This window comes from Ceratotherium simum, chromosome 29 (genome assembly GCF_057802395.1).
Source record: "Ceratotherium simum simum isolate JZ-2026a chromosome 29, ASM5780239v1, whole genome shotgun sequence".
NCBI lineage: Eukaryota > Metazoa > Chordata > Mammalia > Perissodactyla > Rhinocerotidae > Ceratotherium > Ceratotherium simum.
Window position 1 is genome coordinate 23,754,079 of NC_141928.1, and position 15,697 is coordinate 23,769,775.

Consider the following 15,697-nt stretch of genomic DNA (forward strand, 5'->3'; position numbering starts at 1 on the left):
CAACTTGGCTTCATTCACAGGAACCTGTCAGGCCAGGGGCTTACACAATAAAGCCTTGGGAGTGCTTTTTTTCAGGTGCTTTGGGAGTTGTCTTTATCACTTATTAATCACCAGTGTTCCTGTGAAACTTCTTAGCAAGTCTGCTCTATTACTTCCAGTTTAGGCACAGGGGTCATTGTGGAAGGAAGTAACCTCTGATATCAGAGTTTTGAATAAGTAGTCTTTATTTTAAAAAGCTTGGGGGATGTGCCTCTATATTACACTGGACCAGATCTGAACCACCTTTTCGATTGATTACCATGAAATTGAGCAGAGGCCAACAAATGCTTCTTTGATCCTCAGAGATGAGAAAGCCCAAACCAAGAGAGACCCCTCCTCCCTTTTCATCATGAAAGGCCTGACTGCTTGAGATTGCCTTTTTCAGTTCCTCAAGGAGCAATTCTCAGTTCTCTGCTGAAATGTTGCTCTCAGCTGAGAATTTCAAATGATGCTTATTTGTATAGATGAGGTTGTCCAAGGCTGGGACAATGAGTTGCAATTTTTACTAAGGGAGTTTGCAATGAATAGATTTAAATAATTTTTAAGACGGATCCTCTGATTGTGTATCTTTTGATCTTAAATCTTTCATCAGGACTGAGTTTACATAAACATAAAAGTGGTGTTTCTTGGACTGCTACCACTAATTTCTAAATTAAAATTATGCTGAAATCATCCTATGTAAATGCTTACCCTTGGAAAACGGTTCAGTTAAAAATACTACAAAAAGTAGTATTTTTGTATAGAGTGTAAGTTGATTTCTCTTTCTTTTCCCCCTGCAGTGAAACAGACCATTGGTAACATTTCAATAGTTAATGAAACCTGCTTGAGATGGAGAAGTATGATGACGGCTGATATAGAAGAGATGTATCTAGTAAGTTATTGCAAGTTACTCTATTTATAGGTGTTTGTCTTATGTGGGAGGTTTAAAAAATATCAACAAACCTAAAAATCTACTTATATAGCTTCCATGATCAATAGAAGATTTATAGTTACAATTGCAATAAGAAACAAGAAAATGGGCACTTCTGCTGCGTAATTGAAGACAGAGACCTTGAGGATTGATGAGAAAGCTGTGAGGGTTTCTTCGTGCACATAGTCTGATGCAGAGTTGATGTTCAGGCAGGATCCCTGGAAGGAATACGATGGCTTTTACATGTGTGTGTCTCTCCATACCAGTGTCTCTGACCAGGGTCTGAATGTGTTGCCTAGAGAGTACAGGAGAACTTTTGAAGCTAGATGTGGGTGTGAGTAGGTAAGGGGAGGACTGTGGATTGAATGAGCTGCTACTAGAAGAAATTAAGTAGGAAGAAAAGTGTGTCTATTGGCCAAGGTGCGGGGTTGTTACAGGAAAGTGTAGGGAATGTCAGACGGGGGTGGGCAGACGACGAGAAAAACCCGTCCCAGGTTTGACCGGACGAGCTAGGAGTATCCTAATTCAGATCCTGCTTTGGAGAAGCCTTAGTTCAGATTCTTAATTTTCTTTCTAGGAAAATGTTCTTTGGCTTTGCTTCTGCAGTTTCGCCAACAGACTTTGCATGTGCTTTGTATGTGTGAGAACGAGAAAGAGAAAGTCGTCAGGATTGGGGCCTCAGCTTTGTGTGCATTTTGACTTAAAAATATATTTATTATACTGATAATATTGTAACTGCAATATCTCTGGTGTTATAACTCTGATATTTTCTTACTGTTGTATTTCACTCTTTGAAGAAACTTTAGAGTCGACAGCAAGAGAGCTCGTGAGAAAGGGTGAGTATGCAGGCGTTCAGAGCCTTTCAAGCTAGCGATTCATCTAGTGAACTTTTCTATGTTTCAGTTCCACATTCAGGGCCAGAGATGGTATCAGAAGGAATTTGCCCAGGAAATGATCTTTAATATCACTACCAGCAGCCAGACCCCTGAGATCTGCCTGTACCTGCATCCGGGTACCAACTACAGTATCAGCGTCCAGGCTTTGTCTTCTGAACTTCCTGTGGTCGTCTCCCTGACAACCCAGATAACAGGTAAATCTTGAATAACAACATTTGGAGGAATGAAGTCACCACAGAGCTGTAGAGAGGTCCAGATAAAGAGGAACATTACTGCTTTCTATCCTTATATAATGAACTTTGAGAGAGAGAGGAGGAAGGACGTAGACCGTGCTAAGGGAACTGCAATTGTGACTGTAACGTTTTACTGCTTAAAAAGATATTTAAAACAAAATATTAACATTGATTAAATCTGAGTAGTGTGTACATGAGAGTTGGTTCAATTCCTTCTGGATATTTGAAATATTTGAAATATTTCATACTTAACAAGAATTTTTCCTCTTACTGTTTCTTTCTCAATAATGTCTCTAATTGTCATTCTGTTGCAAGTGCTGTAAGAGGAGGTTACTCTCGGGTAAATGATTGGCAGTCCCACACTAGTGTCCTAGCAAAATCGCTTACCACCCATTTTCTCATCTCTCCTCAAATCTGTGATACCGCCCCTCCTACCACAGTGAGCAAATACTCAGAGTATTAGCTTCTTGTTTCTTATTTCACTGAGCCATTGAAATAAGTGAAATCTTATTTCACTGAGGACTTGCCACTCCCAAATCTCCATTGCTACCTGCACACAGAACTGAATATTTTGTCTTTTCTCTTGTCCCCATACCACACCCCCCTCAACTGGTGCATTGGATCCTATCCCTTCTTGCCTAATCATCACTTCCTCCCAATATAGAACCAGTCCCAACACTGCACAATCATGTTGTAATATCTCCTTTTTCAATGAAAACAAAGAAAAAATAAATACTTCCTTTGATCCCATATGCCCTCCAGCTACTTTATCTGCTCTCAGCGCCCCCTTTACAGTAAAATTCCTTGAAAGAAGTGTCTGGTGTGTAGGCTCCACATCCTTGCCTCCCGTTCTCCCTTTAGCTGCTTCCAGTCCAGAGGCGTTTGTTCTCACTGCTTTACTGAAAGGGTCTCCACTTTGCAAAATCCACTGGCCAATTTTGTTCTTAACTGATTTTCTCTGCAGCATTTGACCTGCCCTCCTTCTTGAAACACCTTTTCTCTTGGCTTTTGGTTCCTTCTGCCTTGCTGGTTGCCCCTTCTCAGTCTTCTTCTCTAGCTCCGTCTACTTTCGTTGGTGCCCCCTCCTCCCTGACCCCCAGCCTTCTTCTCTTCCTTTTTCTCCATTATCTACCCATTCTGCCTAGGCGATCTCTACCAGCCTCGTGGCTGTAAATATAACCTATATGCTGAGGATTCCCAAATGTGTATGCTAGTCCTAATCTGTCCTCTGAGCTCCAGACTCATATATCCACCCGTCTCCTAAACATATCCTATTGAACATCTAATAGGCAAATCCAATGGAACGTTTGATTTCTCCCTCCTTCCCTCACCTCCAAATCCATTTTCCATCCGGGCTTCTCTATCTCAGTTATTGGCATTCCTAGTCACCAACTGCTCAGGCCAAAAAGGAGTCATAATTGATTCTACCCCTTCCACCAATTTCTGATCCACCAACAAGCCCCGTTGGCTTGTTTCCAAAGTATATTCTGAGTCCAACCACTTCTCCCCAGCTTTGCCTTCACCACTGGTGACCTAATCCAAGCCAGCAACCTCTTGCTTGGACTCCCGCAGTAGCTTTCTAACTGGTCTCCCTCCTTTCACAGTTGCCTATCAACCACCCTTGCCCCAGTCTTAATCTTCACCATAAATTTAAAAAGATCACTCATGGGGGCTGGCCCGGTGGTGCAGTGGTTAAGTGCGTGTGCTCCACCTTGGTGGCCCAGGGTTCGCAGGTTCGGATCCCAGGTGCGCACTGATGCACCGCTTGTCGAGCCTTGCTGTGGCGGCGTTCCGTATAAAAAGTAGAGGAAGATGGGCACGGATGTTAGCCCAGGGCCAATCTTCCTTGGCAAAAAAAATGAGGAGGATTAGCATCTTAGCTCAGGGCTGATCTTCCTCACACACACAAAAAAATCTCTCAGGAGTAAGCGTGATCTTTTAAAAATGCATATGAGGACATGTCATCCCCAGCTCCAAACTGTCCAATGAGTTTGCACTGGTGTTAGAATAGAATCCAAGTTTCTTACTGTGGAACATGTTGTCTGGCCCCTGTCTACCTCATTGACTTCATCTCCCTCTGCTCTCCCCCTTTCTTGCTAAGCATCACCTCCCTGCCCTCCTTGCTATTCCTCAAACAGGTCGAACTTGTTCTTGCATCCAAGCCTTTCCATCTGCTGTTTACTCTTCCTGGGACACTCTCTCCACATGGTTTCTTTATAATCATTCAAGTCTCTGCTCAAATGCCATCACCTTAGAGAGGTATGCCCATCCTTTCACAAATAACCTCTCCATCTCCACCCCTTAACTCTCTATCCACTTACCCTGTTTGAATTTCTTCATTTAACTTGTTTTCAGAACTTGTATTTTTTAATTTACTTGTTTATTTTCTTTCTCCGCTACTAAAATAGGAGGCTCCCTGAAGATTTTTTTCTGTATATTCTGCACTGAATCCCTAACACATAAGGACAGTGCTAACACATGGCACAGCAAAGAAATATTTTTGTAATGAATGAATACGAGAGTCAACCCCAAAATGGCCAGTGGGTGGTATGGCGTATTGAGGAGATGCCTGATTAGTTAAGAAAGGCTTTAGACCGAAAAAAAAATTTACCAAATTTTGAGCTGGAAAGAGAAGTAATGTGCAATTTGGGCCTTCCTTCCTGTAGTCACTTATTAAGGTGAACAGCTATTCAATCTCCTTCTCTATGGTCCTTGTTGTGTTTGGATGGTTTGCATTGCTGATTCAAATTAGCATTTCATATTTTTTGAGTTGGGGAGAGGGAGGTTCATCTCCATGAGACACTTATTTCTACCTTGTTTTGTAGGCTAAATATAGCCCCAGTAGCTCCAGCACCCTGTGTCTGTGCTCATGGCCACCAGGGGACACTGTTGAGCTGTTTAAGTTCATTGAGACCCTGAAGCTAAATTCATTGAGACCATGACTACATATTTTTCAACTCTACTCTATTTTAGAGAATTCGCAATTTTTAAAAAGTGGGAAAATTCAAGTGGTTAATGTCTTATGAAAGGGTACAAAAAGAAAAGCAACAAACCCAAACCCTCTCTTTTATAAAAGGGGGAAAAACAGAACTTGATATGTTGATGTGAAGAAGTATGCCTGGTTGCCTACATGTGCCTTTGTCTCCGTAGAATTGTGAACTTTTGAATTTCACCAGAAATATGAGGCAAGAGATTTGGGTCTGGAAAACGCAATAGCTGATTTCCCAGAAGAAAAGTGAATGGAATTTCGCTTCTGAGTGTCTTACATTAAACTAAGTCTTACTAATGGGAACAGAATGAAAACAAGCCCTTCAAATATATTGCTGACCTCAGAGGAGGGTGAAAGTTCTAGGAACATGGAAGGACAGAGGCAAGTGTTGCAGTGAAAATGGAGGAGGGTGCTGGTGAGGGGTGGGTGAGATGCGGATGCCGTCACGGTGTTTCTGACTCGTGGCTGGCGTGCTTCCTCAGGTAGCCCATTGATCCCAATTCTTCAGAATGGCTCCACCACTTCTGCTTCCTTTAGGACAGCGTGAGGATCAAACTCTCATCCTTGACGTAGCCCCAAAGAGTCAGAGGAGCTTTCACTCATTGGTTATGCTATTTTTTAGCTAAGTCAAAAAGCTTGTAGGCAAAATTTTTCTCATAGGGAGAGAGAGAACACTGGAGAGGGACAAGTGGGGAGAGAGAGAGAAGGAGAGAAAGCAAATGCATGCATAAATAAACTACTTGTACGACACAACATGGTGAACATTACACAACATGAATGTTTGTTTTTTGGTTTTTTTGTGAGGAAGATTGGCCCTGAGCTAACACCCGTGCCCATCTTCCTCCATTTTGTGTATGGGACGCCGCCACAGCATGGCTTGCTGAGTGGTGTGTAGGTCCACACCCGGGATCCGAACCTGTCAACCCTGGGCCACCGAAGTGGAGCTCATGAACTTAACCGCTACACCACCGGGCTGGCCCCCATGAATGTTTTTTAGGGAACCAAGAATGCTGGAGGAGAAAAGGGAAGAAAATATGTAAACGAAATTACTCCTTCCTGAGTCTACCTTCAGTACTAAGGCTGGCTATCTATATGGGAATTTCCCATCTCTACGTGCATTCATAATAAGGAAAATAGAATGTACTTTTTCAGATGTTCAGGAAAGCAGCGGAAAACACAGATGTGTCCCAAGCATTATCAGACTGTCCCTTTAATAGAGAGGTCCAGTCAGGATAGCTCTGATTCTCCCTATGAAACTAGGGACCAGAGCCTCACCTTTGACACCTCCTCTCTTACTATTGGCTGTCCTCAGGAAGGACTGTGCTGGACCAAGTCTCTTGAATTCTTCTGCCATAGGCTTCTCTTCCCTGCGTGGCTACCCACAAACCATCCAAAGACAGCATACTTCTGTGTCCTCAGGCTGGTTCCAGGGTACCACACTTATTCCTGCTGGTCCCCCTGGCTCCCAGGGTGCAGAAGCTGAACCAGAGGTCAGGAGAGGGACTCACCTTCAACCCAACTGTTTCCCTTTTTTGTCCAAATTCTCTCAAAGTCTTTTGTGGACACAGGTTCTTTTTGACATCTGAAGACCTAATGTTAGGTCAGGCCAGGAGGGAGGCACACGTGCCCTTCCGTACCTCCCTGAGGCACCTACCTATTCCTCTCATCCCCAGAAATCTTCCAACTACTTTCTAGCTTCAAGTCAAACCCCCAGACCCCCAAGAAAGTGGCTATATGGAGATGAGTGTCTCCCAGCTCCTCTCACTCAAAGCATCCACGCCCTGGCTTAGGCCCACTGAGGCAAGATGATACACCACAGAGGAAAACGGGCTGGATGGGCTGGAAAACGGGCTTATTTTCTGGTATTAAGGTTAGCTTTTACAAAATATAAATGGGAAAGTTTGTTATTTATATCAGAAGCCTAAAAACCAGGGTTTCTGTGTGTGGTAGGAGGGGGGGAGGGGCATGGTGCGACTTAATTTAATTCAGCAAATATTTCATTGATTGTGGAACAAAACCTGTGCTAAGTGCTGACGGGGATATAAGGATGAAAAGAAGATTGTTCCTTCTCCCTGGGAGGCCAAGTCTCGTAACTTTATTGATAGGGGAGAGGTAGCTAGCCTTGCGATATCTTACGACTTATGGCATAAGCTACCATTTTTTCTATTGCCATCAATTTCAATTTATCCAGTGTTGAGTGGGTGGTGTGATCTATCTGGGGAGGTGCTGAGGATTAGAAAAGAAACATCACTGTGTCTTTATTTGTGTATTTTTACTTATGTGTGTTAATTCCTTGCATTTACTTGAAGTTTATAGTATAAAGTTGGGACCTTTGTTTAGTTTTCCTACAGATAAAGTTTTCTTCTATTTTTGGTTCTTTTTGTTTATTTTGGTGGGTTTTAGAGGAATTTTCACACATTTGCACTTACACTACCTCCTTTCTCTTATTGATATTAATAGTTTGACTACATTAATGATATTAATCTTTTGTTGTACATATGATATCCCTCCAGGTTATTTACTCTTTAATTTCCTTTCCAATATTCTTTTTGACATTTAGATGTTTTAAATTTTCATGTGATCAATTCTATTGATTCTTTTATAGTTTCTGCCTCTAGTCATGCCTTCCCTGCCCTGAAATCAGATCAATTCTTATTCTCTAATATTTTCTAATGCTTCGTAATAGTTTTTCTTTTTGCCTTTAAACGTAGACCCATTTGGAGTTTGTTTTGATGTGTGGTATAAGGCTGAATTTACATGGTAATTTTTTTCCCCCAAATGGTAAACCGGTTTCCCATGACCTTTGGGAAGACTGTCCATGTCACACACTGCATTCTCATTTATTTATTTGGGTCTCTTTCTAGACTGTCTAGCTTCTTCCATTGCTTTGCCTGTCCTGTGCTTGTACCTTACTATTTCAATTATTGCAATTTTATAATATATTTAATGTTTTGCAGGTCTCCTTTATGGCTTTTCTCCTTACTCTTCAAAGTTTTCTCACACGACAGCCCCCATATTTTGCTTTGTTGTCTGCTTCTAGTAGAGGATGGATATTGTTGACACCTAGGAATGGTACTGAGGGTCTCTCTCCTGGGTCTTCCCCCATCTCACATACCCAGAGAGCAAGAACTACATTCTCCAGCCCAGACACAATCCATTTCTTGCCTTGGGTCTGATTTGGTTTAAATCAGTAATAAGGCTAATGGAAAGGAGAGCTGGTCTGCCAGGGACAGCAGTTTGGGGGACAGGAAACAGCACCTTGGAAAATATGGCTAGAAGTTAAAGTTATTTAACCTCGAAACGTGGCTAAGAACCAGTCTGATGAAGTTCAGGCTTTTACATTAGAGAGAAAAAGTAGACTGTTTAAAATATAAAGTGGGGAAGGCCTTAAGCAGGCAGAGCAGAAAACAGTCTAGAAGCTGCATGTTGGTTGAGTCAACCAGATGGTAGTGGCACATTTAGAATTGCAAGAATGATGTTAGACTGGAAGGAGCAATGTGGTGGCCTTCCTGCTTGGTCTGTGGGTTGGCCTGTGGGTCAACCTTCTCCAAGCTGAGTGAGCACTTTGTTCTGCTGTTACTGAGGGTGATGAAAAGCCAAGTGGTTTTAAAAGGTTAGCCACAAGATTAGAGGAACTAGAATTATTAATCTTAGAGAAGAGCAAACAAAGGAATAATTTGCAAGAGCCTGAGGCAGGTTCTCACACGAAAAAGAGTGAGCAGTTAATCTCCCTCAGGGCTGAAAACAGGAAATGTGTGGTAAAAACCACTTTCTTTACTGTGACAACAAAACATCACAAATGAAGGCGCATTTCAGTGACAGTATGAAGGGCTGAGGGCAGAATTCTCCCACTGGATGGGGCACATTCCCCTGGCGGAGCTGGTAGGGGCTTTTCAAACTCAGTTCCCCTTATCCCCATTACTGCTGCTGGAACCTAGCGATTGTCTTCCTCAGGGGTGTCAGTTATGGAATCTCTTTCTAGACTCCTCTTGGAAACAGCATAGACCTTCAACACGTTTGTGTGAAGCCTTAACTGTAAGCAGGGGTTTTCCAGGTGACCTCCTAGGGTCCGTGGCAATCCCACAGGTTTATGGAAAACATAATCTATGTGACTACATCTGGATGACTTTGGAAGACATTCTAGATTTAGCACTGTTTAATAAAAACTATAGGGAACTCTCACTCTTCCACTTGGGCTTAGATGCCTGGGTTTCCCGGTGGTCCGCCCTGGGTGCTCATCTCTTATCGGATGCATTTATACCGTCCCCCTGGGCAGCCATATCTTCTCCTACTGATGGCTGACTCCGTATCGCCACCACAGTTTACTCCTGAGCTCTGGATCTGTGTTTCTAACTCCCTGCTCGACAATTCCACAAGCACTTCAAACTGACCAGGTCTAGAAGGGAGCTGCTTCTGTACTTTCCCCCAGACCTTGATGGCTGACGTCACCACTGACTCAGCTGCCGAAACCCAAGCCCAGGTTCCTTCCCCTTCCTTCTGGTACGTACTGTTCCTCTCTCCCCTGCGTGGCTCTCCCATCTGCCTCTCTTTCTTCTCCCTTCTCCGTGCCATCACTCCCTTCACACCTCAGGCGCTTCTTACCCAAATTTTGGACAACTTGTGCTTATGCTCTTTTCCAATTCATTCTCCAACCAGCTAAGATGTATTTTTGTGTGTGTGTGTGTGAGGAAGATCAGCCCTGAGCTAACATCCGATGCCAATCCTCCTCTTTTTGCTGAGGAAGACTGGCCCTGGGCTAACATCTGTGCCCATCTTCCTCTACTTTATATGGGACGCCGTCACAGCATGGCCTGACAAGCGGTGCGTCCGTGGCGCCGAGGATCTGAACCTGCGAACCCTCGGGCCACCGAAGCAGAGCGCGCGCACTTAACCGCTGCGCCACCGGGCTGTCCCTAAGATGTATTTCTAAAATCCTCATCTGCTAAGAATCTTCAAATGACTTCTCATTATTTCCAGGACCTCAGAGCTGACCTTACGTAACCCCACCTCTCACTTGATTGCCTGCCTCTACCCACTGGGACTCAATGTTTCGACCATACTGAACTACTTGTAGTTCTGTCTCTGCCCGCTCTCTCCTCTACCTCCTGCCCCTGCATATACCTGTTTCTGAATTTGATGGGTTTACCGCCTGCCCTTGGTCAGCTGTTCTTCCTCTGCACTCCCACAACACCCTGTGTATCAATTTATCATAGCTCTAAGCTCTGCGTGTTTACAAAACTGTCTCCACTATTAGACTCTGAGCTCCTGGAAAGAAGAAATTGTCTTTCATGACTGTCTCTCTCAGCCTTGTATGGTGCCTGGTGCATAGATGTGGCTAATAAATGTGTGTTGCCTGGGCGTGTATGAATAACACATTTACAGAGCTTTAAAAACTATCTAGGCAGGCCTAAGTTTTTATTATCATTTGGACTGAGGATTTCTACCCCAAAGCTATTTTCTCAATATAAACAAGAGTAAGATAGGGATCAAATGATGAGTTTTATTGTCAATAAAACTGGCTTGGGTCTGAGGCCAAGACCTTTGGGTCTGAAGCTTCCTGGAACTTCCTCCCACATCTAAATTTTGGACCCCACCTATGGGTAAATTGAATCTATAGGGCAAATGTAGCCCTGGCTTCAGACTTGCCTTGACTCAGGCTTGCCTAGTGCGTGCAGAACAGGAGCAGGAAGAGAAACACCTGTCCTGCGTGCAGGCTGCCCCCTACCCTGCAAAAAAAAGGAAAAAAAAATAGGGTGAAACCACGTGGGAACATCATCCAAACTCTAGCTGTCTCACAAATCAGAGGCGTAGAAAGACAGGTGGAAGCTCTTTTCCTAATGGTTTGGAAAGGAAAGTTGCTATCGCTTGGGCCAATGTAGGAACGCTAAGAGAGGGAGAAACTGATTGTCTCCATAAAGCTCACAGCTTGATAGCATTGTGAGAAGATTAAATGAGATGAGACATATACAGGACATGTATAGTGCGTTTGGTTAGTGCCCAGTGCATCTAAGGCAGGTGTATTGCCATAAGGCTGAAAGCAGCTGGTGCCTTTATACCATGAATGTAACTACCGGTTAGATGCTAGAACACTGGTGTCAGCCAATTAGTATATTTTCCTCCCAGCGGAAAATCTATTTGGGAAACCTGGTTTCTGGGGAGAACAAAATAAAGACAGAGAGCTGTGTGATTATAAAGGATCTGGAATGATATGCTGGTCTTCCCCACCAAATAGGACCCTATCCACCAAGTAAACTGTAATGCCCACAGCATCTACCCTCTGTCAGTGCTGGGGTATCACTTCTTCTTCTTTTTATAAAAAAAATTTTTTATTGTGGCAAAATGTATAGAACATAAAATGTACCATTTTCACCATTTTTCATTACACAGTTTATTGGCATTAAGTACATTCACAGTGTTGTAAATCATCTCCACTGTCTATTTCTAAAATGTTTTTGTCACCCCAAACAGAAACTCTGTTGACCATTAAGCAATACCTCCCCACTCCCTTCCCACCCCCTCAATCCTTGGCAACCTCTAATCTACTTCTATCTCTGAATTTGCCTGTTCTAGTTGTTTCATATGAGTGGAATCATACAATCTTTGTCCTTGTGTGTCTGGCTTATTTCACTTCGCATAGTGTTTTCAAGATTCTTCCATGTTGTAGCATGTGTCAGAATATGCTCATCACTTCCTACATTAAAATTTTCCTTTTGATGGCCCCACAAGGACCACTTGCTTCGTGCTTTTACTTGTTCTGATCGTACCCTTTTCTTCTTTTCAACATGTTTTCAGAGCCTCCCCTTCCAGAAGTAGACTTTTTCACAGTGCATGGAGGGCTTCTACCACGCCTGAGACTGAGGAAAGCCAAGGAGAGAAATGGACCCATCAGGTTAGTAGTGGCCCCTTTCCCGTGGTTGCCCTGTGATCCCCTTGGAGTGTTTTGGAAACTTTGGTTTGAGTGAGGAGGAGACTTCATTTAGGTGACTCTACCTGAGTACTTGGGGCAATGCAGTCAGGTCCTCTTTTTTTGTTTCTTTGAGCACAGACTGAGCCTTTAATTCCAAACAGCACCCTCCTAAGCAAGTAGAGAGACTTCTAAGGGACCAGAGACAAGCGTTTGGGCAGCTTAGCTAAAAAAATTGAATCCATTTCATTGGAGCATTGGTTGAGTGTCTATGACGTGTCAAGTGTTATTCTTTGCACTCACATCTCCATGTACATCATAGTGATGGTGAATCAGGAGCATCATTTCATTTACCAAAGACAGAGCATATTATCTCTTATTTAAGGATGATCTTGGGATGTTTGTAGTGGTTTCTGACAGGGTCATTTGGATAATTCTTTTAATTCATTCACATATTGACTACGTAGACACTACGTAGTTAATGACTGCTCCTGGGATTCTAGATGGTATTAGATGGAATTAATTTACCTCAGTTGGTGGACTACATAGTGTTCAATTAAGCATTTTATTTACAAAGGTCATGGTAGGATTATGAAAGCAGAATTATTCCCTTTTTTAGAGAGGAAGATTGAGGTTCACCTGGAGAGATGAAAAACTTGCTCACAGGAATAAGTCAAGGAGATGACAATAACCTTGACATCCTTGACTTAACCTACATTGCCTTAGGTCTCTCTTGACCCTTCAGTCTAATGACCCTTCAGTACAATCAACGTAAAAATAAATGTGAGATATTATAAAATTATAAAAAAGAAAGTCTGGAGATATTATTTGTATGTCCATTTAGAATGAAACTTAGGCTTTGCCTGCCTTTCCATTAGTTTAAATTCAGTAAAAGTTCAGAAGTCTTTCCAGGCGTGGATATTGCCTAAATTGTTCTATTTCTTGATTCCTGACAAGTTACTGGAAGGCATTGTAATTCTGTTGCTATAAAGAGAGCAGAAGTTGTGATATCACTGCCTGAGAGAATTTGCAAGAGCAAATGTGATATTTAGGCCAAATAATTACGTCAGGCAGAAAGAAAAGCCAATGACAATCTATCCTTGTGGTTATGTGCCGGCCAGTGCCTCCAAAACAGGAAGTGGAGATCAGTGAGTCATTCAAGGGAGGGTGGTGATGAGAAAAAGGGGAGTTGTCCTTCCAGAACAGTCATGTTCTAAACAGCCACAACTGCTTCCCTGACGTCATCAGGGCTAATTACCATCAGGTGAGTGGGGCCGTGTCCTCAGCCTGTCTACCTGGTTTCAGCTGAGGATAGCAGCCTCCCGGTGTGTGAGACGGGCCTGAATCTGCTTTGTGCATTGTTAGGGGGCACACGGTGGAGCAGGTGCTCTGGGACCAAGGCTCCCTTCCTTAGCTTGGTGATCTCGGTGGGTGATGCCGCCTGTTCCTGGGCTCTCTTCATGCTAGTGTCTCCTATACTTGCCAGATTATAGGAATCTTTATCAGCAGTAGAAATTCTCAGACTCTACTCATGGAGATTTTGATTCAGTAGGTGTGCGATAGGGGCTGGGAATTGGTATGATTATCAAACAACTCAGGTGATTATGATGATTATAATGCTATTGGAGAGACTGCTTTATGCCCCGTGAATGGTGCCTCTAGTGGGCATGTACAGAGCCAAATGAGTTCAGGTGAACCTTGAACTTGCATTTGAACACCACCACCTACGTGGAAAGACGAGAGGAATTTGAAGATGCGCTTATGGACAGCATGGAGCTGCTGCAACATTTACTTTCTTACCTGTGGCTCTGATTCGTAGGGGTGTCTTCAAGTCCCCAGGAAAGTTTGCTGTTTTAGGTGTTCCCTTGTAGGCAGTGGAGGCTTAGTAAATGTTTACTGGTGGTGGCGGTGACAACTCAGCGCCCTGCAGGCTTTACTTTGTCCCTTTTGTAGAAAGCCCTTTGCTGAGAGTGAACCCAGACTTTGTGGAAATCAGGGCCCTGAGGACACCTAGGAATTTTGGGAGCCTCTTGGGTCGATACTTTCCAAATCCAACAGCTGCTGTTGGGGAGGGCTCCTTTTTCTTAACCTAGTGACTCAGGAGCCCTCAGGAAGTAGGAGATGGGGCTATAGGAATGTGGAGCAGGAAGAGTGTATTGACTGGTGAAGTAGAATCACGTGGCCTCCTGAGTTTTGGAAATTACCCTAATCATATTTGGTGCTGATGCATGTTTTTCCTCTTTATTGAAATTTCAACTCAAGAAACATGAGTGGGGAGTCAACCTTAGCCAAAGAACTGTGCAAGGATTTCAAAGAAAATCATCTAAATCCCTGCTCTCAGGCCTGAAGAGAAAGCAGACGTTCAAACACTTCTGTCCTCGAGGCAGGAGATAAGTGATAAGTAGATGGGAATAAAAAGGAGGGCATGATTCTTCCTCAGTGCATTTTTTTTATTTATTATTTTTTATTGTGGTAACATTGGTTTATAACATTGTATAAATTTCAGGTGTACATCATTATACTTCTATTTCTGCAGAGATTACATCAGGTTCACCACCCAAATACTAACTACAACCCATCACCACACACATGTGTCTTCAGTGCATTTTTATTCTTACACTTCCCTTCATGGACAGGTTTTCTGTTTGGTGGGATAAATAATAATAAAACACATGATACAACGACACTCGAATGCTGGTGTCTTTTTATGTCCACATTTAGGGAACAGGGTCACAATGTGCATTATGACATTTTGCCTTTCTGGCTGTTTCAGGATATTGTCAGACTAGGTTGACTCATGGTGACTTTACACCCCTTTCTTCTCATTTATCGCACATGAACTTTGGTATCAGTCTGTGAACTGGAGGGAGTGTAAGTCACATGAGTTCTGTTTTAGGTTGCCATGTGATCTTCTGGAGCCTTTTTGCAGGCTTAGTACATTAACTCCTGTAGGCAGTCAGCCTCCATGTGACTGTTAAGCCCTTTCCACAGCTGGGGTTTATTTGCCCAAGTGAAAATCACTGATTAGATCAACTTGATGACTTGTACACGCAGGGCAGTGATACACGCAACAACTTCTCCCAGATGAAGAGGATGTACTTGGCATCCATCTGCAGCCACAACTTGAAGAGATTCCCTGCCCAGTGTCATCTGGCATTGACACTGTAGGTTAAAACTGCAGCTCCATGACTTTTAAAGCTGTCAGACTGTAAATCCCATGTGGGCGAGGACTTTTTCTTGTCCAATGTTATATTTTCAGTGCTGAGAAAAGTGCTTATCTTATAGCAGGTGCTCAATAAATATGAATAAATGAATGAATGAATACCCCAAGCAAGAGTCAAATAGACATTTTTCTTTTTTCTTCCAGTTCATATCAGGTGATAGTGCTTCCTCTGGCCTTCCAAAGCACATTTTCTTGTGATTCTGAAGGGGCTACCTCGTTCTTCAGCAATGCTTCTGATGCTAATGGATATGTGGCTGCAGAACTACTGGCCAAAGATGTTCCAGATGATGCCATGGAGATAGCTATTGGAGACAGGCTGTACTACGGGAAATACTATAATGCCCCCTTGAAAACAGGCAATGATTACTGCATTATATTACGAATCACAAGTGAATGGAATAAGGTATGTTTCTTTAAAAGCTCTTGTTAATTCTATATTTTCTTCTTCCCATGAAATTTAAATGTTTGAACATTTATTTTCCCAGTATTTGAGATATAACCAT

General features: G+C 43.0%; 1 protein-coding gene across 4 annotated transcripts in view; it reads left to right on the forward strand.

Annotated features, from left to right (window-relative positions):
* Nucleotides 1-15,697, forward strand: part of SUSD1 (sushi domain containing 1) — a 116,017-nt gene that overhangs the window by 85,611 nt on the left and 14,709 nt on the right. For all 4 annotated transcript variants that reach the window (XM_087419303.1, XM_087419305.1, XM_087419304.1 and 1 more), the window contains exons 11-14: nucleotides 819-910; nucleotides 1,853-2,039; nucleotides 11,860-11,956; nucleotides 15,339-15,597. In XM_087419303.1, coding sequence (XP_087275429.1) covers nucleotides 819-910; nucleotides 1,853-2,039; nucleotides 11,860-11,956; nucleotides 15,339-15,597 — 635 coding nt within the window. The remainder of the gene's footprint in view (nucleotides 1-818; nucleotides 911-1,852; nucleotides 2,040-11,859; nucleotides 11,957-15,338; nucleotides 15,598-15,697) is intronic.